The 27054-nt window shown below is 42.7% G+C and overlaps 1 protein-coding gene across 1 annotated transcript in view; it reads right to left on the bottom strand.

The window, feature by feature from the left end:
* LOC138352573 (nicotinamide phosphoribosyltransferase-like) overlaps nt 1-27054 on the bottom strand; it is a 174342-nt gene that overhangs the window by 124776 nt on the left and 22512 nt on the right. The window contains exons 3-4 of the mRNA XM_069305062.1: nt 7915-7995; nt 6266-6428 (exon numbers count right to left, since the gene is read on the bottom strand). Coding sequence (XP_069161163.1) covers nt 6266-6428; nt 7915-7995 — 244 coding nt within the window. The remainder of the gene's footprint in view (nt 1-6265; nt 6429-7914; nt 7996-27054) is intronic.

The following is a 27054-nucleotide window of genomic DNA, read 5'->3' as shown; positions in this document are numbered from 1 at the left end:
CTTGTTATGATGTTGATGCCATCTGTTGAGTTCACCCGACCCAAATTCTTTTAGGAGAGTTGTTGTGACGTTGTCAACGCCATCTGTTGAGTACCCGACCTATTTTTCTGTTCCTCAGTGGAAGCTGTGATCTTATTGACACCTGTGCAGTTTCCTTCTTACTATTCATCTTTTACTCTTCAGAAGTGATGTGATATGGGTGGTACCTTGGTCCATAGAAATCAATTCACCCAGGGTAGTCTCGCACTCAAGACATGTTCCAGTGGGAACAAGTGGGGCGAATTGGTATAGACTGGAAATTCTCTGTGATACCCAGTGAAGTATTAGTGATTGACCGACGCATGCTGGGATGGCCAAGTTGAGTACCAAGTACCTTGAATGGCAAGAGGCAGTCCACCATGAGTGGCCAGCAAGGGCAGTCCTGAATGCAAGTCTTGTTTCGGTGGGAACAAGTTGGGCGTGTTCTTGGGGACAGTTAATCGTCTGTAGAAGCCAACGACCTATTGGTTTTGGAACAACGTATTCCAGGGTGGTACAGTTTTGTTAATAGATGGAATTAATCTGCCTGACCTCTAAGTTAAGGCTTGTTAGTGGTTAAACCTTTAGAGGAAGCCAGCGACCGTTTTGCTGGAGTTTCGAGGTAGTGTTTAGACACTGTGATGATTCTGTGGAGGACTGGCCTGTGAATTGTTGAGAAAAGTGATCTCGCTGGCATGTATCTCAGAAAAAAGGTTTGGGGAAGAAGCCTTGAGTGTTTAGGAAGAAGATTCGCCGCACCAGTGTTTCGATGGCTGAAGTTTTTGTAGTGTCTTGTATGAAAGTGATACGTACGGTGCTACCCGTGATGTTTAATTGTAATAGGTGTATATTGTTGAAGATAAGATTGAAGTGCATGTGGTGAGGGGTTTTAGTGTTGCTTACCCCCATTCTCGTTTAGTTGTCTATTACTGATCAGTTCTTAATAACTTAACCCTGGTTGGGGTTGGATCTGGTAAGAAGAGGCACTAAGGCCCTATAGAAAGAGAAATGAAAAGAAGCCGGGTTACTGGGTAAGTGAGGCCGTAACACACGTTAACAGCTTAGAGTGAAAATAGGGGTTAATACTAAATACAATAAAATTGACATTCCTTCACTGAAATTTTTGTTTAAATCTACTTGTGGCCAACAAAAATTCTGATGATAGATACATTACGGAAACACTCTTCAAAATGTAAAACAATAACTGGCATCACTGCTCAAGTCCCTCTCCACGGCTTATTAATATTTTTTTTCTGGCACCACATGTAATGTCTTCACAATTACTCTGATGATAAGTTAAGTCACAACATTGGATATTAGTAGACAAACTTTAGTACAAATAAATTATCCCGACGACCAGCAAATCATAATTCCAACTTCTCCGAAGACCCTGTGTTCCGCTTCCGGTTTGGCTTTAGGCGGGAAACACTCCCTCCTCCCTGGGAGTGTCAGCGGAGGCTCGCCTTCACCCAACTTGTAACCAACATAACATAAAATTGTGGGTTCATTCTTTTCATTGAACGTAACTAAATAAAACTATGGGACTATACTTGTGTAGTCTAAGTAAAGACTATAATTCTGGACTATTTACAGTGAGGGGGGGGGGGGTAGTATGACTCTATTGGGGAGAGAGGGGTGTATCTTGGCGGTAAATGTCTATATATGTGGAAATAGTGGAACGTGTGTAATAACGTGTGTTTCCTCAGTGGAAACCAGAGGTCAAAATTGAGCTAAATAAACTGCCTTATAGTATTGGAAACGCATCACGAGGTGCATTTGTTTGTATTTTCCCTGCCAGACGTAAGACTATTCTTGTTTCTCAAAGAGCATTTAAAGACTGAGCTTGGGGTTGATTATTAAATAATAAAATAGGCACCAACTATGTTTACTAATACTTTCTAATCATTTGTAAAGTAAACCTAAGTAAACTTGGGATAGGAATGCTTTAAGATTAGTTGAGTAGTCTGCTGGCAGTGAGTCTACTGAGGGAGAAGAGTGGAGATGCGCTCTCTTCTCTGGCTGGCGTTGTGGTGAAAGGAAACCTCCTCCCCTTCCTCTGTTTCTTTTTTTCTGTGTCGTTGTTATCCAGTTAAGTAGACTGTGTAGTATCCTCATTGTCTGGCATAAACGTGTTCTATGTGTAGAGTATTGATGTGTAGCAATTAGGTGTTCACTAGTGTTTATTTTTACAAGTTACTCTAGAGGGTTCCAGGGGAACCACGTGGGCTCCAGTGTTACCAGTAAGCTCCCTAGAGTCATTGCTAGTGTCCCTCGCCTAGTAGAACTTTACCCTAGTGTGTTCTCAGTGTAAAACCTTGTATCCTGCTTATGTTGACCAAGGCTTTTAACGTAAGATAGTGTGGTAAAGTAATTATTATTATTGTTATTGGTGTGAGTGTATATGGGGGGTTGTTAAGGGGTTAATAAATAAGTAAGTTAGTTAAAGGAGTATCCATTCTTCCTGTGTAGGAGATCTATGATCAACCTCTAGTCTGACATGACCTAGTAGCAAGTTATTATTCACTGTGGATAGTTTATTTTGGGGGCCGGGCCTTTTAGATCTCCCATATTTGATAACTCTTAATGCTAACTACTACCCATACACCCCTGTTATACTATATCCCCCATAGTACAGACTCCCATTTGTAACACTTTAGTGCAAATAAATTCTCCCGACAACCAGCAAATCATAATTCCAACTTCTCCGAAGACCCTGTGTTCCGCTTCCGGTTTGGCTTTAGGCGGGAAACACTCCCTCCTCCCTGGGAGTGTCAGCGGAGGCTCGCCTTCACCCAACTTGTAACCAACATAACATAAAATTGTGGGTTCATTCTTTTCATTGAACGTAACTAAATAAAACTATGGGACTATACTTGTGTAGTCTAAGTAAAGACTATAATTCTGGACTATTTACAGTGAGGGGGGGGGGGTAGTATGACTCTATTGGGGAGAGAGGGGTGTATCTTGGCGGTAAATGTCTATATATGTGGAAATAGTGGAACGTGTGTAATAACGTGTGTTTCCTCAGTGGAAACCAGAGGTCAAAATTGAGCTAAATAAACTGCCTTATAGTATTGGAAACGCATCACGAGGTGCATTTGTTTGTATTTTCCCTGCCAGACGTAAGACTATTCTTGTTTCTCAAAGAGCATTTAAAGACTGAGCTTGGGGTTGATTATTAAATAATAAAATAGGCACCAACTATGTTTACTAATACTTTCTAATCATTTGTAAAGTAAACCTAAGTAAACTTGGGATAGGAATGCTTTAAGATTAGTTGAGTAGTCTGCTGGCAGTGAGTCTACTGAGGGAGAAGAGTGGAGATGCGCTCTCTTCTCTGGCTGGCGTTGTGGTGAAAGGAAACCTCCTCCCCTTCCTCTGTTTCTTTTTTTCTGTGTCGTTGTTATCCAGTTAAGTAGACTGTGTAGTATCCTCATTGTCTGGCATAAACGTGTTCTATGTGTAGAGTATTGATGTGTAGCAATTAGGTGTTCACTAGTGTTTATTTTTACAAGTTACTCTAGAGGGTTCCAGGGGAACCACGTGGGCTCCAGTGTTACCAGTAAGCTCCCTAGAGTCATTGCTAGTGTCCCTCGCCTAGTAGAACTTTACCCTAGTGTGTTCTCAGTGTAAAACCTTGTATCCTGCTTATGTTGACCAAGGCTTTTAACGTAAGATAGTGTGGTAAAGTAATTATTATTATTGTTATTGGTGTGAGTGTATATGGGGGGTTGTTAAGGGGTTAATAAATAAGTAAGTTAGTTAAAGGAGTATCCATTCTTCCTGTGTAGGAGATCTATGATCAACCTCTAGTCTGACATGACCTAGTAGCAAGTTATTATTCACTGTGGATAGTTTATTTTGGGGGCCGGGCCTTTTAGATCTCCCATATTTGATAACTCTTAATGCTAACTACTACCCATACACCCCTGTTATACTATATCCCCCATAGTACAGACTCCCATTTGTAACACTTTAGTGCAAATAAATTCTCCCGACAACCAGCAAATCATAATTCCAACTTCTCCGAAGACCCTGTGTTCCGCTTCCGGTTTGGCTTTAGGCGGGAAACACTCCCTCCTCCCTGGGAGTGTCAGCGGAGGCTCGCCTTCACCCAACTTGTAACCAACATAACATAAAATTGTGGGTTCATTCTTTTCATTGAACGTAACTAAATAAAACTATGGGACTATACTTGTGTAGTCTAAGTAAAGACTATAATTCTGGACTATTTACAGTGAGGGGGGGGGGGGGTAGTATGACTCTATTGGGGAGAGAGGGGTGTATCTTGGCGGTAAATGTCTATATATGTGGAAATAGTGGAACGTGTGTAATAACGTGTGTTTCCTCAGTGGAAACCAGAGGTCAAAATTGAGCTAAATAAACTGCCTTATAGTATTGGAAACGCATCACGAGGTGCATTTGTTTGTATTTTCCCTGCCAGACGTAAGACTATTCTTGTTTCTCAAAGAGCATTTAAAGACTGAGCTTGGGGTTGATTATTAAATAATAAAATAGGCACCAACTATGTTTACTAATACTTTCTAATCATTTGTAAAGTAAACCTAAGTAAACTTGGGATAGGAATGCTTTAAGATTAGTTGAGTAGTCTGCTGGCAGTGAGTCTACTGAGGGAGAAGAGTGGAGATGCGCTCTCTTCTCTTCTCTGGCTGGCGTTGTGGTGAAAGGAAACCTCCTCCCCTTCCTCTGTTTCTTTTTTTCTGTGTCGTTGTTATCCAGTTAAGTAGACTGTGTAGTATCCTCATTGTCTGGCATAAACGTGTTCTATGTGTAGAGTATTGATGTGTAGCAATTAGGTGTTCACTAGTGTTTATTTTTACAAGTTACTCTAGAGGGTTCCAGGGGAACCACGTGGGCTCCAGTGTTACCAGTAAGCTCCCTAGAGTCATTGCTAGTGTCCCTCGCCTAGTAGAACTTTACCCTAGTGTGTTCTCAGTGTAAAACCTTGTATCCTGCTTATGTGGACCAAGGCTTTTAACGTAAGATAGTGTGGTAAAGTAATTATTATTATTGTTATTGGTGTGAGTGTATATGGGGGGTTGTTAAGGGGTTAATAAATAAGTAAGTTAGTTAAAGGAGTATCCATTCTTCCTGTGTAGGAGATCTATGATCAACCTCTAGTCTGACATGACCTAGTAGCAAGTTATTATTCACTGTGGATAGTTTATTTTGGGGGCCGGGCCTTTTAGATCTCCCATATTTGATAACTCTTAATGCTAACTACTACCCATACACCCCTGTTATACTATATCCCCCATAGTACAGACTCCCATTTGTAACACTTTAGTGCAAATAAATTCTCCCGACAACCAGCAAATCATAATTCCAACTTCTCCGAAGACCCTGTGTTCCGCTTCCGGTTTGGCTTTAGGCGGGAAACACTCCCTCCTCCCTGGGAGTGTCAGCGGAGGCTCGCCTTCACCCAACTTGTAACCAACATAACATAAAATTGTGGGTTCATTCTTTTCACTGAACGTAACTAAATAAAACTATGGAACTATACTTGTGTAGTCTAAGTATAGACTATAATTCTGGACTATTTACAGGGAGGGGGGGGGGGGGGTAGTATGACTCTATTGGGGAGAGAGGGGTGTATCTTGGTGGTAAATGTAACAACATTAATACTGACTTAATTATCTATTTCACTACACTACAACACACTAAACTACACTCCACGTGTGGATTTGTTCAATAATTTATTTATTTATTTATTTATTTATTTATATTTACAAGAGTTTTTACATTCTTGTAAAGCAGTATCATTCAGAACTACCGTGTTCAATTCAGTGGCGGATATATATAATTATGTGAATAGTTACAGCATTATCGTCTTTGTCATTTGCCCTAAACAAATAATAATTAAACCATTCTCCGGCATATATTACTGCATTTGAAAGCATTCATCATGTCCTTCACAAGGAAACTACTTATAGGTTACACAGACACTGCAGAAATCCTGGATCCTAGAAATCAGATATGCAGTATTACAAGAAACTAGCCTTGATCCTAACTAGCTCTAACACAAAATCTTGCAGTTAGGCTTGGTTATCTTTCATTTAGAGTGATGTGTGGTAGCTTGCTGCTCTTGTGATCACGAAAGAGCAAGCTCTCATCCCAAGCACAATACTTTCTCCGTGAATTCTTAATACATTGGATTTTTCGGTAAATTATCCCGGAGCTCAGCTTGAAAATCCAACACGCTTTTGGTTCATTCTTAACATCTTACCTTCAGGGTAGGTCTGGAGCAGGTGTCTGTGGGAGTCCACCTCCCGCTCCTTGCCCCAAGTGATGACGGTGGAGTGCTCTGAGGAGCGGGACGAGATGCCTCCCACCGTCTTGAGGTGGTAGTACTTCCTCAGCAGCGATGTCCCCGCCACAGTGTCTGACGCCTTCAATGTTTGCAGACAGTCAGAATCAAATACATAATATTCTTTTGTGTATGTCGTGTATTGTCAGCAATTGAAATGCGAACAAAGGATAATTTCGTATTACATGTGAATAGTGCATGATCCGAACACATATAAATGTGATTAGCGCATTATCCGAACACATGTAAATGTGAATAGTACATGATCTGTGTGAGGAAGTGATTTATTCTTGATTCTAGAATAATAGAGGCAGATCATGCATATCTGGTGTCCTTGTGAAGCTAGAGCCGCTACAGGAGTGAGTGTTATGTAATAGCCTTTATGTACCCAATGAGAGATTAGCATAGGATATAAACATTACGAGTAGTCTGGAAAGATAGTCATCTTCCCCTACACAGTCCCCCGTGGCGTAGTGGTAAAACACTCGCCCGGCGCCTTGCAAGCACTTTGAAGATGGGTCAGGTGGGGAAGCTTGAGAATATTGGCCTTATGCATACCAATATGTCAGCCAATATTTCGCAGGTGATGAAGACTCAGATGTTCTCAACAGTTCATGCAGAATTGGTCAAGAACATGATGAGTCTCCTATCACGGTTCTCCACCTCGTCCAGAATTCGGATGAAAGATGAGAGGCCAAGCAGTGCAAGAGTGTGTACGCAAATGGAAGCGAACTTGTGTTTCATAGAAGCTTTTATAACTCCTGCTATCGAGAAGGCATGACCTTCTCCGATGGATAAACTTTCTCTCTCTCTCTCTCTCTCTCTCTCTCTCTCTCTCTCTCTCTCTCTCTCTCTCTCTCTCTCTCTCTCTCTCTCTCTCTCTCTCTCTCTCTCTCTCTCTCTCATTCTCTCTCTCTCATTCTCTCTCTCTCTCTCTCTCTCTCTCTCTCTCTCTCTCTCTCTCTCTCTCTCTCTCTCTCTCTCTCTCTCTCTCTCTCTCTCTCTCTCTCTCTCTCTCTCTTTCTCTCTCTTTCTCTCATTCTCTCATTCTCTCATTCTCTCATTCTCTCTCTCTCTCTCTCTCTCTCTCTCTCTCTCTCTCTCTCTCTCTCTCTCTCTCTCTCTCTCTCTCTCTCTCTCTCTCTCTCTCTCTCTCTCTCTCTCTCTCTCTTTCTCTCATTCTCTCATTCTCTCATTCTCTCATTCTCTCATTCTCTCTCTCTCTCTCTCTCTCTCTCTCTCTCTCTCTCTCTCTCTCTCTCTCTCTCTCTCTCTCTCTCTCTCTCTCTCTCTCTCTCTCTCTCTCTCTCTCTCTCTCTCTCTCTCTCATTCTCTCTCTCTCATTCTCTCTCTCTCTCTCTCTCTCATTCTCTCTCTCTCTCTCTCTCTCTCTCTCTCTCTCTCTCTCTCTCTCTCTCTCTCTCTCTCTCTCTCTCTCTCTCTCTCTCTCTCTCTCTCTCTCTCTCTCTCTCTCTCTCTCTCAAACAGCAGAAACGTAAGGTAGCTACAATACATGAAATACGGTCCAGTATAATAACTAGTATGGTGAGAAGGTATGCGCTACTGACCTTAAAGTTGATCAAGTGCGCAGCGCCGCCCAGAGCGCCGGACTCTACAGAGGACTCGCCCCGGTACCCAGCATCGTGTAGCTGTGGACGCAGTCAGGATTTTAAAATATACACAATAATTCAGGTTTACCATGTAACCACCCCCTAATTCAGTAGGCGGCAGTGGAAAGATTATAATCACCTGTATTTATTGTCTACAGTTTGCATACTGTGGTAGTATGGTACCAAAAAAAAATGTTTGGCTACGATGTCTTGTAGTAGTTCATTTTGAAGTAAATATTTACACATATCTTGAACATTTATTATAGAGTTGTCTCCAAATTCATGTATCTTTTCGTACTCAATCACACAGGGGCGCCGGTGGCTGTGTGGATAGCACGCTGTACACGTAATCCTGTGGCCCGGGTTCGATTCCTGGCGCCAGCGAGAAAAAAAAATGGGCAGAGTTTCTTTCATCCTGATGCTTCTGTTACCTAGCAGTAAATAGGTACCTGGGAGTTACACAGCTGTTACAGGCTGCTTCCTTGTGTGTGTGTGTGTGTGTGTGTGTGTGTGTGTGTGTGTGTGTGTGTGTGTGTGTGTGTGTGTGAAAAATAAATAAATAAAAATTAGTAATTAGTAACAGTTGATTGATTGACAGTTGAGAGGCGGGCCGAAAGAACAGAGCTATACCCCCCCCCCCCCCCGCAAGCACAAATAGGTGAATACAACTAGGTGAATACACAGTGACAGACAGTGTGCGAATAATTTTGCTGACACATTTACATTTGATCAGGTAAAGATTTGATTACATTTGATCTACATCAACAGCAAAAGCAAATTTTGAGTCTAAGTCGAGCAATAGTAAGATTTAGTCAGCAAGTTCTATTGAACGGTTCATAGTTATCTGAATCTTCTTGCATGATAATATGAGGAAAAATTGAATTTTTAGTGTAGATTTCAGTTTATCTCAGGTCTACAAGGCTTTCTTGACGTTCGTGGTGAGAAAAATTTTTGTTCTTAGGATACTTATGTAGGCAGTTCAAGATTATAGTCAACTTCCTTTTCAAGGGCAGAATCTCTGACTAATTACTGAGTAATAGCCCTCAGAAAGGGTATGGAGACCACTTCTGCCCACAGGATGGGTATGGGGTCTACTTCCGTCAATGAGATGGGTATGTGGTCTACTAAAACCCAGAGGATAGGTATGGGGTTTACCACCACTTATGGGATGGTTATAGGGTCCACTACCACCTACTGGATTGGTATGAGGTCCCCAACCCCCCATAGAATGGGTATGGGGTCCACTACCGACTATGGGATGGGTATGGGGGTCCACTACCGACTATGGGGTGGATATGGGGTACACCACCGCCCATAGGATGGGTATGGGGTCCACCACCGCCTATGGGATAGGTATGGAGTCCACTACCACTTATGGGATGAGTATGGGGTCCACCACTGCCTATGGGATGGGCATGGGGTCCACTACCGTCTATGGGATGGGTATGGGGTCCACCACCCCATACCCATAGGGAGCCGGTCGGCCGAGCGGACAGGACGCTGGACTTGTGATCCTGTGGTCCCGGGTTCGATCCCGGGCGCCGGCGAGAAACAATGGGCAGAGTTTCTTTCACCCTATGCCCCTGTTACCTAACAGTAAAATAGGTACCTCGGTGTTAGTCAGCTGTCACGGACTGCTTCCTGGGGGTGAAGGCCTGGTCGAGGACCGGGCCGCGGGGACACTAAAAAGCCCCGTAATTATCTCAAGATAACCTCAAGATAACCACCGCCCATAGGATGGGTATGGAATTCACCACCGCCTATGGGATGGGTATGGGGTCCACTACTACTCATGGGATGGCTATGGGGGTCCACCACCGCATATGGGATGGGATCCACTACCACCTATGGGAAGGGAATGGGACCCACCACCCTCTATGGGATGGGTATGGGGTCTACCACTGCCTATAGGATGGGTAAGGAGTCCACCACTGCCTATGGGATGGGTATGGGATCCACCACCACCTATGGGCTGGGAATAGGGTCCACCACCGCCTAGATAACAGGTCACTGGAAACAGTAGACCCAGCAAACATTTTTTTTGTTTTCAAACAGTTTTATAAACATTTTCCTTCTTTGATCACATTTAAAATTACGTTTTTCAGACACTTTTGGAAAGATTGTAAAAACGAGTATAAACCTGAGGCCATAATGCCTACATGAAAGGTTTTTTTGAATGTTATGATATAATATTTTATAAAAATTTAAAACAAAATATTGTTTTAATTATTTAATTATTGCTAATTATTTAATTGCTGTCATTATTAGATACAGCATTATAATCACTATTAAATTGTGATGACAGAGAGGGAGAGAAAGAGAGCGAGGCAAAATTAAGAGAGCTGCAAGGGGTTACAAAGCCGTATATGAAGCACAAGTTCTCTCTCATCTAGAGTATGCACCCCTTTCCTAGATCACCTGCCCACCGGCATTTATCAGCGTGTTGGACAAAGTGAAGAGCTGGGCAAGAAGGCTCATCTCTAATCTTAGTCAAGTCTGGTGGGAACAGTCTGAACATCAGAGCCTGCAACACCGTCGTGACGTTCTTGGTCTTACTGTTATGTACAACATACTCAAAATTCCGCCCCTGGCCCAACTCCGTAGACTATTAGTAGTTGCCACCCATAGTACTAAGGCTCTTAACCTTCAATAGTCACATGCTGGAAGGGCCTTTCTCAAGAACATCACTCCATGAGCGATCATTCATTCCTAGGCTGACTCGCATCTGGAACTTGTTCGCTCAACAGGTTCATCAACGGGAGATCAGGTCAACTGATCACATGAAGGCACTGGCAAACAGTTTGCTACAGGCTCATCCTCTTCCTTATATGATTGTTACCCAATATTGTTAATGAATAAAGGTGAGAGAGAGAGAGAGAGAGAGAGAGAGAGAGAGAGAGAGAGAGAGAGAGAGAGAGAGAGAGAGAGAGAGAGAGAGAGAGAGAGAGAGAGAGAGAGAGAGAGAGAGAGAGAGAGAGAGAAAAAGAGAGAGACAGGAGGAGAGAGATAGAGAGAGAGGAGAAAGGCAGAGAGGACACGTGCAGAGAAAAGGAGATACATATAGAGAGAGAAGGAGATCGAAGCAGGGGGAGAGAGAGAGACAGAGACAGAGAGAGGAGAGAGAAGGAACAGAGAGAGAGGAGAGAGCAGGAAAGACAGAGACATAGAGGAGAGAGAGACAGAGACAGAGAGAGGAGAGAGACAGAGACAGAAATAGAGACACTAAGATAAGGACAGAGACATAGACAGAGAGATGAACAAAGACATGAGGTCCACTACCACCTACAGGATGGATCTGGGGTTTATTACCATGCACATGATGGTTATGGGGTTTATTACCATACACATGATGGATATGGGGTTTATTACCATGCACATGATGGTTATGGGGTTTATTACCATACACATGATGGATATCGGGTTTATTACCATGCACAGGATGGTTATGGGGTTTATTACCATGCACAGGATGGTTATGGGGTTTATTACCATGCACAGGATGGTTATGGGGTTTATTACCATGCACAGGATAGATCTGGGGTTTATTACCATGCACATGATGGTTATGAGGTTTATTATCATGCACATGATGGTTATGGGGTTTATTACCATGCACATGATGGTTATGGGGTTTATTACCATGCACAGGATGGTTATGGGGTTTATTACCATGCACAGGATGGTTATGGGGTTTATTACCATGCACAGGATGGTTATGGGGTTTATTACCATGCACAGGAGAGATCTGGGGTTTATTACCATGCACATGATGGTTATGAGGTTTATTACTGCACACAGTATGGGTATGGGGTTCATTTTGACCCAAAGGGTGGGTATGAGGTCCAATGCCGCCGCCCATAGGGTTAGTATGGACTTCACAACCCCCCACAGGATGGGTATGGGGTCCACTACTCCCAACTGGATGGGTATGGCGTAGACTCTCACCCACATGATGGGTATGGGGTCCACCATTACCCACACGACGGGTATGGGGTCTACCAGCACTTACAGGACGGGTATGGAGTCCACCATCACCCACAAGACAGGTATGGGGTCTGTTAGAAATGGGAGTCTGTACTATGGGTGATATAGTATAACATGGGTGTAGGGGCAGTAGTTAGCATTAAGAGTTATCAAATATGGGAGATCTCAAAGGCCCGGCCCCCACTAAATATAGAGAAATAACTTGTAGTGGCTTATTACAGCAATAGTCAGCCTAGAGGTTGATCATAGATCTCCTACACAGGAAAAATGGATACTCCTTTACTAACTTACTTATTTAATAACCCCTTAACAACCCCCCATATACATTCACACCAATAACAATAATAATTACTTTACCACACTATCTTACGTTAAAAGCCTTGGTCCACATAAGCAGGATACAAGGTTTACACTGAGAACACGCTCGGGTAAAGTACTACTGGTTAAGAACTGAGGCTTGATGCAGCTTAGGGTAGTGAGACCACGTGGTACTCTAATACAACACAACACAACACTTAGGGGTACCCAAAACACTGGCAAATACTACCCCCAGGTCTCACCAAACTTTACTTCCAGAGTAGGCACACTTATAACACAGGATATACTTAACTTAAGGTAAGGGAAATAAGTAAGAGGAAAGGTAGAAGGGGAGAGAGGTGCAGCCACAGAGTCCCTCTGTTCACACCTCGAACGCCAACAGAGAAGAAAGCTTCCAGCGACCAGCTCAGGGCTCCCGCATTGAGTGGTGCCGGGAGGAGTCTAATTGATCGTGCAGCTAAACACATTAAAAATCTTCCCCTATGCAACATATTGTTACTTTACTCGTCCTCAGGGTAGTTAATCTTATAACAATGTTATACTTAATCCACAACAAGCTCAAGAGTCTGAATGCTTGTGAGCAAAAAGATTCGTCCTACGTTTGGCAGGGAAGATACGAACAAAGACACGTCGACTTGCAACTTGCCACTGTAACGTAGCTTATTTAGTTCAATTTGACCTCTGGTTTTCACTTGAGGAACCCAAGGTCGTAACAGGGTCCACCACCACTCACAGGATGGGTATTGGGTCCATCACCACCCACAGGACGGGAATGAGGTTCCACTACCACACACAGGACGGGTATAGGGTCCTCCACCACCACTCACAGGACAGGTATGGGGGCACAATGCCGCCTACTGCATGGTATTGGCGAGGCTTTCTTTCCTCTTGTCGGCGCCAATACGAAGCGAGGGGGTATTCCAGTCACACCCGTGGCTGTGCGCCGTGTGGAGCTGAATACGACCATGGATTCTTCTGTCCCTCAGTCTTTTCACGACCGGCAATGTCCAGGGCGCAATATACTCCGGTGTAGCCTCTACAAAGACACCAACAACTCTTTCCCAAGGCCGCCATCCTTGCTAGCTCACTCAGCCGCTGCCAGGGAGATTCCTTCGTGGTGGTACTTGTAGAAGCTCAGAAGGAGGAATCTTCTTTTCAGCTTCAACCCTCAGGTAAACAGTTCAAGGGTGCAACAATGGCAGACTATATACCAAACACAGCAGTAAAATTGTCCACATTTACTAAAACAAATATTTACAAACCCACAAAATTCTGATGATATTGCAACACTCTTATCATCAGATCACTCATACATTTTGGCAACACTCCTCAAAAATGTAAAACAATAACCAGCAACACTGCCCACTGCACATTAAAATTCGTCTTTCCATCCAACAATGCTTTCTATAATGATAATAATGACCTTGTGTATCAAACCAACTATAGTGACAGTATAAACACTTGAGTATACCTGCGAGTATATATATGTGAGTATACTCCCTCACGGATAATCAGTAGCCAAGCATAAGAGATTTGGGGAGGTCCTCATCCTCTTGATCCCGGTTGGTCATCTATCGTCCTCGTTGAATCACAGTGGTATGGCTGACGGAAATGTCCCAAACTCTCCTCGTTTCCAGTTCACTTACGTAGTGGTTTACCGACGGCTCCCGTGTTGTCTGGTGAAGTTCCCGGAGTCCATTCAATCATGTTACCTCTCAACCGGCAGATCGTCGAACAGGACTGCTTGTTTGTATCAGGTCGTCACAAATCCCAGGAGCGACTCTCAGGTTACCCAATTGCCTTCCCAGCCTGAACTCCTGGTCAACAGGTAGAGTCACGCATCTTGGTCTCTCTTCTCGCGGTTTTTAAAGGCTTCTTGGGCAGTTGCTCGAGATCTCCAATGTCTTCGACGATTCCGACAAGGTGGTCCCCACGTCCACATGCTAGACTGCTTCTTGCTGGAGAGACAAATAGTGCGTCCGTTCACTGCAGTTGCTGAAATTGTAGTCGCACCGCCTGTGACTCCCGCCCATGACGAGGGCACTGACGTCATGTCACGTCACGCGACGGCACGTTATAATTGGTTGCGTTCCCTGCAGCCAGCCTGCATTAGGAAGCCGAGGTACTGGCAACCATGTCTGCAGAAAGAGCAGCCAGTAATCAGCTTCCACCAGATGTATTAGCAGTGCAGGCAGGATTAGAGGAAAAAAGGTGGCACAGAATCCTTACAGCATGTGCAGAAGTCTCTGACACTAATACCCCTTTCACACTGGATGAGCTCAATTGGACTAAGAAAAACTCCAAAGATACATCCCCTGGAGACGACAAAATAACCTATAAAATGATTAGAAACCTCGGCCCAGAGGGAGACGCTGCATACCTAAGGTTGATTAATTTAGCCTGGACTTCTAAAACTAGACCTACAGCTTGGAATAGGGCAGACATAGTGCCGATCCTAAAACCCAAAGATCCCGCTAAATCAAAGCCGATCTCATTTCAAAGCTGTGAAGGCAAGACGGCTGACAGAATGGCACTCAATAGGCTAGAGTGAAAAACGCCAGAACTGCACCATGATATGTATGCCTATAGAAGAGGGGTAGGCACAGTGAAATGTATTACAACACTGTTAGCCCACTTGAATGACAGACCAGGAGTGCTGATATTCCTGGGCCTCGAGAAAGCCTTTGAACTGGCTAGCGCTCCAGCGATTCTCTGCTGCCTTATCGACAAAGTGGTTAAAGGTAACCTGCTCTCCTGGACCAAAAACTGTCTCATAAACAGAGAAGCAATAGTAAAATTTCATGGCACAGTCTCTGAATACAAAAGACAAAAATGGTACACCGCAAGGAGGCATTCTCAGCCCCCTCTTCTTCAACTGTTTGATAGAAAGAATACTGAGGCTGAAACTGCTACAACACTGCAGGCTGCTGAACTACGCGGACGACTTTGTCATCATCATAAAAGAAAGGGATGCAGTGTGCCTTGCACCCAAATGCTTAGACTGCATAAGTGACGAGGCAAAGCAGATTGGTATCAAACTCAACCCCACAAAGACAAAAGCCATTCCCATAAAAATAGTGAAGCACAACATCCAACTCATAGCATAGGGCCAACCAATTGAATGGGTAGACACATATCAGAAGCTAGGGATAATCCTGGACACACATAATTTTCAATGCTGAGGTCACTTACTTATTAAGAGAGAGAACTGCGGCCCGGACGGCAATCCTCAGGTCGCTAACCTCCCTCTCTGGAGGAGCTAATCTGCAAGTTCTTTGCGCATACAATGTATAGGCAGTCAGATCAGTGATCGACTATGCCGCATCTGCACTCACAAGCCTATTACAGCAACAGTGGAAAAAGCTTAAAGTTGCCCAAAACAATGCTATGAGACCTGCCCTGGGAGCTCCTATTAGGACCAGGTTTGAAACTCTAAGAATGGAAACCGGTTTGCCCTCCCTACAAGAAAGAATTTCGCAAAGAACAATTATAATTATCAGTAAGATAATTGTTTCCCCTGATTCAGTCCTGGTATGACAAGCCTTGTTGGTTGGACTTGGCCAACACAACAGAAACTCTTGGGCTGCCAGAACGGGAAAAGTCCTCAACAACAATTAAAAAGCATGATCCTTGATAGAGGTGATCAACCACACCCAAACTACACATGTTCTCCACCGTGGGAGGAGCCTACCTTCAAATAGTAATGGAAGGTCTTCCAATGAAAAAGGCTGCCTATGATAAAAACAATCCTAAGGCGCATCATAGAAAAGCAAATGAGCAGCATAGCAGTAGCAGGAGCCACCCACATCTTCACAGACGGATCGGTGGACACGGAATATGAGAGTGCTGGCGCTGCTCTTTGCACTGACAGCGAACAGGCATTTTGGAGATTGGGAGGACCAGTATCATCAACCCAAACTGAGTTGTTTATCATACAACAGGCTATTGCATATGTGATTGCACAAAACACTCAATGCAATCATACACAGTCTCAAGAGCTGCCTTCACATATTAGGACAAAAGAACTGGAAAGACAATGTGGGAATAATTACCACCATTTTGTATCTTGGAGCAGTAGCTAAAGGCAAAATACTCAACATAACTCTGAACTGGATCCCATCCCATGTTGGAATCCCATTAAATGAGAAAGCCAATGAAATTGCTAAATTGGCAACTCGTCATCCAGAGATACATAAAACAATCCAACCTAGTCTAGTGTACATAAAAAACACCATCACCACAACCTCTCACACCTCAACAAAGCATATCTACACCAGAGAGTAGTAGTAGGTTCGCCATCTGCAATATGATATCTTCAGGCCATCAAGTTAGACAGGTTAAACATCCCAAAAGGAATCGACAGGGAAATAGCAGTTTGGTTATATAAACTACGTCTAGGTTACAGTCGATGCAACTGAGAGATTGGTGAACCCTGACAGAGTGAATGCATCTTCTGCCAAACAGTCACAGAAAAGTCACTACTACACTATTCCTGGAATGTGAAGCAACCAACGACCTTAGAAAAGCTTTAAGAGTCACTGAATCTTGCAGTAACCACCCAGAAGTCATCAACACTCTTCTGGTCAAAAAAGGTGTCCAGAAGCTGGACACCCTCATAAACACTGTCAAGCAGTATCCTCCCCCGCGATAGCAGCCTGACGATATAAATGCGACCACAGCACACAAGATACATTCATTAAAAATATAAAATGAAATCCTCCACTTACGGGCTATTCGTGCCCGTGCCACCTCCTGATTGGCTTAATCTTAGTCAATCATCAGTCAATCAATCGGCGGAGAGCCAATCACAGTTCTAACCTTCCTGAGGACCCAGTGTCTCTGTTCCGGTTTAGCACTAGGCGGGAACCGCTTCCTCCTCCCTGGGTGTTTCAACCATCTTTCCTCAAAGGTTGGGCTTCTTACCCGCCTTCACACAACTTGTAACCAAAAATATTCTGGGTTCATTCCTGTCCGTAAATGTAAATAAATAAAACTTTGGGGATTCTGAACTATTTACAGGGTCTACGACTTGCTAAGACTCTGTATAAGCAGGAGAGGAGTGTATCTTGGCATTACACGTAACAGTTTTGGTCCACCACCGCCCACATGAGGAGTATGGTCCACAACCGCCCACAGGATGGGTATGGGTCCACAACCTCCCACAGGATGGGTACGGGGGTCCACTACCGCCCACAGGATGTGTATGGGATCCACTACAGCCCACAGGATGGGTATGGGGTCCACTACCGCCTACAGGATGGGTATGGGGTCCAATACCGCTAACAGGATGGGTATGGGGTCCACTACCGCCCACAGGATGGGTATGGGGTCCACTACCGCCCACAGGATGAGTATGTGGTCCACTACCGCCCACAGGATGGGTATGGGGTCCACTACCGCCCACAGGATGGGTATGTGGACCACTACCGCCAACAGGATGGGTATGGGGTCCACTACCGCCCACAGGATGGGTATGTGGTCCACTACCGCCCACAGGATGGGTATGTGGTCCACTACCGCCAACAGGATGGGTATGGGGTCCACTACAGCCCACAGGATGGGTATGGGGTCCACTACCGCCCACAAGATGGGTATGTGGTCCACTACCACCCACAGGATGGGTATGGGGTCCACTACCGCCCACAAGATGGGTATGTGGTCCACTACCGCCCACAGGATGGGTATGGGGTCCACTACCGCCCACAGGATGGGTATGTGGACCACTACCGCCCACAAGATGGGTATGTGGTTCACTACCGCCCACAGGATGGGTATGTGGACCACTACCGTCCACAGGATGGGTATGTGGTCCACTACCGCCCACAGGATGGGTATGGGGTCCACTACCGCCCACAAGATGGGTATGTGGTCCACTACCGCCAACAGGATGGGTATGGGGTCCACTACCGCCCACAGGATGGGTATGTGGTCCACTACCGCCCACAGGATGGGTATGTGGTCCACTACCGCCAACAGGATGGGTATGGGGTCCACTACAGCCCACAGGATGGGTATGGGGTCCACTACCGCCCACAAGATGGGTATGTGGTCCACTACCGCCAACAGGATGGGTATGGGGTCCACTACCGCCCACAGGAAGGGTATGTGGACCACTACCGCCCACAAGATGGGTATGTGGTCCACTACCGCCCACAGGATGGGTATGGGGTCCACTACCGCCCACAAGATGGGTATGGGGTCCACTACCGCCAACAGGATGGGTATGGGGTCCACTACAGCCCACAAGATGGGTATGTGGTCCACTACCGCCCACAGGATGGGTATGGCGTCCACTACCGCCCACAGGATGGGTATGTGGTCCACTACCGCCCACAGGATGGGTATGGGGTCCACTACCGCCCACAGGATGGGTATGAGAATTCACAATAAGTGAACTAAACTAAGCTAAATTTAATATATCCAAACTTGGGTTGATTATTTTCGTATAAATTTGTCGTGCCATTGGATTCGTTTCCCACTTATAATCGGGAATTCCGGGCTCGAATCCCGATTAGACATGATTGGATGTTGGATATTTCCAACATCGAATACAGCATTGTTGTATTCTCATTACTTATTACTAACCATACTTAATATTGTAGTAAGTAAAATTAACAACTCGTAGAATTCTCCTGTACTAATAATTCATCTGTGCATTAGGCTAGAATTCTCACGTCACCTGACGCCAGTATTGCGTCAGATTTCTTTACAGTAAAACACATTATATTCAATTTGTGTGAGAATTAAATACGATTCTCCATAACTAAAGCATTCTGTATGACAACTGATTGCAGACGAATTGTTCTCTAACTAAAAGCCGAATAGAGCATTAGAATTATACCGTCTACCTCGCGATAGTGTTAACGTCATCAATGAATGCCATGGGGAGACATTAATTCCTCTCCCTTATATATTTACTATTCTTAAATAGTTAAATAATAATATTTCGTTCCTCTAAATAATAAACCCGTCCAGTCTTTAGAGTTTCAAGCGCGAATGCGAGAAATATTAATGTTCAAGACAATTATTTGTGTCATGAACGTCGACTCGGCGTGGGTTGGGGGACGCCATCCTCAGTCGGTACGCGGACACGTCCTAAGTCGGTACGCGGACACGTGCAGAGCCGGAAGGAGGCAGAACTGTACTTACCGTACTCAAAAACGACGCCATTGCCCAGCAAATCGGGCAGGTGTTATTCATCCGCAGATGAAAGCCGCCACTGTGAGGCGTGAACGACCTTGCAGATAATATCTTCAACTAGTGCTGGTGTTAAAAGAGGGACCCTAGACTTGGTTCCTGACGACACGTGATCAGCCAGCTTGAAACGCATCAATCCAGGATAGGTTCACCGGAGCCTGGGATTCGAAATTACGGCAATCTTAATACTTATACAGTGCCCACAGCTAAGTACCCTTTATTTGATGCATCATTTACAGGTTTAATAATAGCGGGGTGATTGCACGTCACGCGGCGAGATAACACCTAATAACAGGTGATTAGAATTCCATCTGTAGATATCAATAATCTTGAATATGAATTGAGTAGTTAAATCAATTGCTACTGGTAGTTATTTATCTTGCAGCTCGAGAGACGAATTCCTCATGCTGTCTTCTCCATGTTAACCGTGCTATTCGTCAGTGTACCAGACTTGGAGATTAAGAGGACTTCCAGGGTTATCTAAAGGAACCTACTACAAGCTAAGGCTTATTTCTTTTTTCCATATTCTAGCAATTTGATACATTCAGAATGTTTCAACATAATGTGTGATTTACTGTAACTCATTGCTATGCTCATATTCATGTCCTTCTTTATATGAACAATATTATATTCAGCATTATTTATAGGATTAGATTATTATTAATTGAATTAGTGAACGAACCACACTGATTCCTGGACGTACTGACCTCCAGTAATAACCCCCCAATGTAGGTGTTTGAGGTTTGTTTCTTTAATAATACAGCCCATTAATTATTCTTATGATCATACTTTCTAGTCATATCCATAGTCACTGGTTTTCTCTAGAATTTTATCTAATGATCTGAAATCCTCAGTTTCCCTCTTTACTTTAAAAGCGGGTGGTCCTTCGTAATTTAATTTACTATTTTAATTATTAATTAATCAGAATCAAACCCAAATATCCCACATTATGGTCCTTCGAACCGGATAGGCATTAAATTTATAATTAAAATATTAACCATTAATAACTAATCCTTGTGTGATAGAAGCTAGACTAACTATTTAATTAATTGTGTCAACTAATAGTGTAACACATCAGTTAGCCTAGATCACACTAACAGCTACCTTTACATAGCTTTAGTGGGTCATAACCAAGCACCACAACATTTAGACCTACACTTCATACTGAAGTAGAATCTTTAGGTCACCAAGAGCAACAGCTCATAACCTTATATTAATCACTAACACCAATTAAGTGTTAACCATTTAGGCTATACCAATGTTTCAATATATGGCTGTCAGCAGACTGTCCATTATAGCCTGAATCCATGTTATAATTACTGATTCACTCAAGTCAGTGGATCTTTAACATTTAGGGATCCAGTATACTCATATAAATTACTGATCTCATACTAGTTAATCATTACTAACCCTGATAATATTTTATTCCACAATTAGGAGTACATTCAGGAGTTAGGTAATATTACGGCAGTAGAATACTCGCCAAACACAATTAATTCTTTGTGTTCATTTAATTTCTTATACACATAATTACACAAGTGTATATTATATAAAATACAAAAAATACAAAAACACAGCACAATTATTTGCACATTACTGCACCATAATACAATCTTTGCCAACCTTCATTAGGTAGCAATTTAGGCTGTGATTGTGTTGAATTTGCCACAAGCACAGACTAAAAATAGTTGTAGTTTCTCAAGTAGAAATTCTCACGACTAGGCTTGAGCTAGTTAGTGACACATATATTATTCTTTTGTGCTGACCCTATCAAGGGTGGGATTAACCATTTATTGTGTAATTATTTATTGCATATTTCTATGTATGTCTTTGAGTGTTACTGTAAGTCCACTACCCATCCGAGGCTGATTTAGAAGAGCTAAGCTGAGGAACACCTGTAGTGAGACCAAGGTACCACTCAAATCTTAGTTGCTTATTATTAGGTAGGTAGCTAACCTCTAAATGAGGTAAATTACGACCAGCCTCAAGAAATATTAGGCTGTCAATAATTATACCTGCTCTGCATCAAGGAGCAGACAACATAGCTATACCACTAGCTACATAAGCCCTATCAGGCTATAAATCATTATACCTGCTCTGCATCAAGGAGCAGACAACATAGCTATACCACTAGCTACATAAGCCCTATCAGGCTCAAATTTACTACAAGAATGGATCCTTTAGAAAGGAACGCAAGATTCTTGACAGCTCTTCAAGGTCCTTTAGGAAACTGCTTATGAAATGTCATTCTGTGTCGAAACTGACCCAGGTGACGTCTATAGACTAGCAAGTTCCATAAGGATCGCCAGCCAAAAAATATGATTATATCAAGACTGTAATCGAGACCCACAGGAATTTACTCCAGGCCGGTCATACTGTCTCAGACCACTTAAGTCTAACAGAATCTGATCTCGATAACTATGAACATTCTGTTCAAACCAGTTTAGACCGATACAAGGAGGTGATTGCGAAGCAAGATATTCCCGAGTGGGTGGATCAGATCATTAATAGACCTGTATCCAAGTTAACACTCAGCTCAGATGAAATACTGAGCTAAATCAAGACGAGGAGAATCCTTTAATCAATGCTGATCACTATACAAGATCAACAACTGAAGATCAACCTTCATTTTCTAACCTCTCATCTAATACAGCTTCATGTGATGATTTGTTTACAGAGTCTGATCAAATTTCAGACCACTCTTCTCAATGTTCCCTGGATTCTATAAGTTTCGATACATAATGCTACTGAATTAACTAGCTTATCACCAGAACCCAGAGAAACAAGTGAAGCTGCCGATGAAACAAGTGAAACTGCAATGATCAGTGAATCTGAACCAGAAAATGATAAAGCTAATGCTGCAACAGCAGTCGAAGCTGTAATTAAAGCTGAGACTAAGCAAGAAGCCTTAAGCAACACAAGTAATGGTCACAATTGCTCACAACAGCCTTCTCAAGTAAGTGCTGACAATGAGAAGACTATTATAAACCTTGTACACCAATTATTAAATTTATCTTCACCAGATCAATCAGGGGACTCTTTACAAGACTTTAGTTTTCAGCTTGAGTCACTGATAAATTCTTTCAGTAAAGAGGTGGATCACCCAACTACTGAGTGGATGACTAAAATTATCATCCAAAGAAAATTGTCTGGTGACACACTTAATAAATTATATGTATGCCAGAATGGTAATACCCTGTCAATGCAGGATATATTTACAGGTTTACGTAATATGAGCAATCATACAGTAGACCAAGCAATTAATGCTAAATCTGAATGCACCAAAACTGTACCTACACCAGTTTCCTTGCCTGAAACTCCTAAAGTGACACTGTCACTAGGTAACAAAGATGCTAATACTCAATGTAACAACAATCAGTCAAATACTGATTCATCAGTGAGGCCTAAGAGCCCTACAGGTGCTCCTAAGAGACCTAATAGTCCAAAGAGCACTGCTAATAATCCATGTAACCAGAATCAGTCAAACACTGATTCATCAGTGAGGCCTAAGAGTCCCACAGGTACTCCTAAGAGACCTAATAGTCCAAAGAGCACTCCCAAGAGCCTGTTAATGGTTCCCCAGAGTACACCAAGTACTCACAAGAGAATAAATAACAAGCAAATGCAAACAGCAAAGCCATCACCACCTGCAAATACTGTTTTGCCTAAACCGGTAACCCCTAAACGATCTGTAGGATGGGGAATATGCTTGTTTGCAATCAAAAACATTCTCTGTACAAATGTACTAATTATCCTAATAGAGACACAAGAGTCAGACGACTCAAACAGTTACACAAATGTACTAGGTGTCTCAAACCACATAATGTTAACAGCTGTGACACCCCACTGAACACCTGCAATAGGTGTAGAAGGGGCAAGCATCATGCTGCACTGTGCAAATTAGTTAGGACTAATTATGTCAATCCTAGAATAGGACGTAGAGAATCTACACAAGTACAGTGCTGCAAGGTGCGAGATGTGTACAGCGTAACTTCACAAGCATCTCAAGTGGATGCTGCTTTGCCTACTGCCCAACTTCAAGTGAAGAACAGAGGAACCAAGATCACCATACGTGGACTATTTGATCAAGGTTCCCAGAGAACTTTCATTACTCAAAGGGCAGCAGAGGCACTTAATTTACAACCAATAGGACAGGTAAATTTAAACTTGTCAGGGTTCATGATAAATCGAGGAACCCATGAATACACAGTAGTTCAACCACTTGTACGACTAGGTAGTCAAGCCAAGGCTGTCCAAGCCATTGTTGTAGATCAAATACCTTAGACTTAAATATTAAGGGTCTGGGGTACACAGCCCACTTCCTGCAGGAACGTGAAATTAATTTGGCTGACAACAAGTTAATATCTGACCGCCTTAACCATGTAGATGTACTAGTAGGAGCCGACCTACTATTACCAGTTCATAACTGGACATGTTTAAACGATTGGGAATGAATATGCTCCAATCTGCAGGAGGCTACTTACTTACTGGTAAAGTTCTGAATGTGAACAAGCCTAAACCTGCTAACAATAATAAATTAGTCAGCAGTAAGTCAATTCTCCAACAACAAGCTAAAAGGAGAAACACAGCTGAGTAATAAACTCAGATTGAATGTAGTGCAATTGATACTCGCCGAGATGTTTCATAGCTCTCAGTGATAACCAATGGTCCGTACTCAAACAAGTACAAGTCACAGCGACCAAACTATTGAATTCACTGCAGACCTAGAATTATTCTCGACAAGTAGTGATTGACCACACTCAGTCTTCCTAGTTAAATTGTAATGTTAGGCTAGAGAATCTAGTACTCCCTAGGAATTAATAATGTTAGGCTAGAGAATCTAGCACTCAATGCCACTGGCATTTTCTGAATTTAGTGATAACATTCACTAGGACCACTGGTCCACTATACTTGTGCTTAAAGGTTTGCCAAGAAAACCTTCTTAATACCATGTTTTCTGCACTAAGAGTTAGTGATAAATACTTGCATTAATTGTTTGAGTTGTTTTTCTTTCGTTTCTGCTTATTTTAGTGTAGGAAACGCAATACGAACAAACTTGCAAACTTACTACCATGTAAGTGAATTTCCAGAGAACTAATATGTTTAATGCATTACCGTTAACATTAGCATTGTTAATTAACATGCTTCATGAGCTTAACATACCTCACCTTAGAATTAATTAATAATATGAGTGCTCGTTCACCATGCGCACGAGCTTAATATTGCTCGCCATGATAATGAATGACAAAACTCCACCTCGTTAATTCGAGTTCACTGAACTCACCCTGTTAACTGTTAACGAGCTCCATGTAGCTCACCCTGTCAGCACTGCTGACGAGCTCAATTGCAGCTCACCCTGTCAACACTGTTGACGAGTTCACTGTAACTCACCCTGTTAGCACTAGCTAACGAGCTCAATGCAGCTCACCCTGTCAACACTGTTGACGAGTTCCATGTAACTCACCCTGTTAACTGTTAACGAGCTCCATGTAGCTCACCCTGTCAGCACTGCTGACGAGCTCAATGCAGCTCACCCTGTCAACGCTGTTGACGAGTTCCATGTAACTCACCCTGTTAACGAGCTCCATGTAGCTCACCCTGTCAGCACTGCTGACGAGCTCAATGCAGCTCACTGTCAACACTGTTGACGAGTCAATGTAACTCACCCTGTTAGCACTAGCTAACGAGCTCAATGTAGCTCACCCTGTTAATGTTAACGAGCTCCATGTAGCTCACCCTGTCAGCACTGTCTGACGAGCTTCACTGTAGCCACCCTGTCAACACTGTTGACGAGTTCACTGTAACTCAACCTGTTAGCACTAGCTAACGAGCTCACTGTAGCTCACCCTGTCAGCACTGCTGACGAGCTCACTGTAGCTCCACCATGTTCACGAAATTAATATAACTCGACTTGTTAATGAGCTCAATACTGCTCACAATGTAATTCGAGTACATTTTTTGCTCACAATTAGCCTAGTCCCTTACTTAGGTAGGTAGAAATTCAAAACCATTTATTTTAGGTAGGCTTAGGGACTTTAGTAGTGTCAACTGAGTACTATCCTAATCTGTACTCACCATTAATTACAGTTGACTATACTTATAGAGACTGATTTAATAACTCAAATTCATGTAAAGGTGATTTCGTATTAACCAGTTTACAGTGTCAAGCCTATGAGCTGCCATTTAATTAGCTCATAAGTCAGAATGACTAGGCTACTAATCTCACTGTCGACTCAGAATTTTCCTTGATTTTAATGAATAAACTTTCAGTTCTCTACCTTTCTATTATTTTAGCTAGTTAGCAAATTAGTTGTACCATCAGTCAGCATTGACTACTGCACGGCAGTGCACATTAAATTCAACTTCCTCATTTGAATTTGAGTGATCGTGTTGCTGCGTGATGTTATTGTCTAGTAACTCAATAGTTACAAGTCACAGCGACCTTACTGTAGTGTCATAGTATCCTTGATCTTAAATGACTAATAACACTTTACTGTATAATCATACAATAGTGTTATCAGTTCTTAGGAACTTATTCTGAGTTTAACCTAAGATTCAGCAGCTACGTAATACACCATTACATGTCACTGCGACCCTACTTGTTGAGTTTATTGTGAGCTTTAGAGCGTTCCTGATTACCGATAACTTAATCATTTAATGTTTCAATATTTCATGCATGTGTCCACTAAGGGAAACTACAAGCCTATTACAACTCTGATCAAGAGTAATCTCTTTCACATCTCACTTAGATAACTGTGATGATGCTACGATGTGATATCACGTAACGAAATATTACACGTCACTATGACCAGGATATCGCATCACCGTAGATTCTGTTAGTTTAAATTGGGAGAGTTAAATTTTATAAATATTGTGTAGGCTACAAACAACATGTTTCAGTTGACATGTAAATAGCAAGACTCAAATTCTTGTAAGTCCTTGATAAATCCGGGACGTTCGTTATGTGTGTACTAACATACTAACATATTAACATACTAATGTATTAATCTTAATATCACTTCGGGATAGGTCAGTACAACACAGTACACTGCGACCCTGGGAATCCCCCCCCGGAGTTATGTTGGATATTTCCAACATCGAATACAACATTGTTGTATTCTCATTACTTATTACTAACCATACTTAATATTGTAGTAAGTAAAATTAACAACTCGTAGAATTCTCCTGTACTAATAATTCATCTGTGCATTAGGCTAGAATTCTCACGTCACCTGACGCCAGTATTGCGTCAGATTTCTTTACAGTAAAACACATTATATTCAATTTGTGTGAGAATTAAATACGATTCTCCATAACTAAAGCATTCTGTATGACAACTGATTGCAGACGAATTGTTCTCTAACTAAAAGCCGAATAGAGCGTTTAGAATTATACCGTCTACCTCGCGATAGTGTTAACGTCATCAATGAATGCCATGGGGAGACATTAATTCCTCTCCCTTATATATTTACTATTCTTAAATAGTTAAATAATAATATTTCGTTCCTCTAAATAATAAACCCGTCCAGTCTTTAGAGTTTCAAGCGCGAATGCGAGAAATATTAATGTTCAAGACAATTATTTGTGTCATGAACGTCG

Source organism: Procambarus clarkii, chromosome 54 (assembly GCF_040958095.1).
Source record: "Procambarus clarkii isolate CNS0578487 chromosome 54, FALCON_Pclarkii_2.0, whole genome shotgun sequence".
Lineage (NCBI taxonomy): Eukaryota > Metazoa > Arthropoda > Malacostraca > Decapoda > Cambaridae > Procambarus > Procambarus clarkii.
Note: the sequence above shows the minus strand (reverse complement) of the source record. Positions and strands in the feature narration are given on the sequence as shown.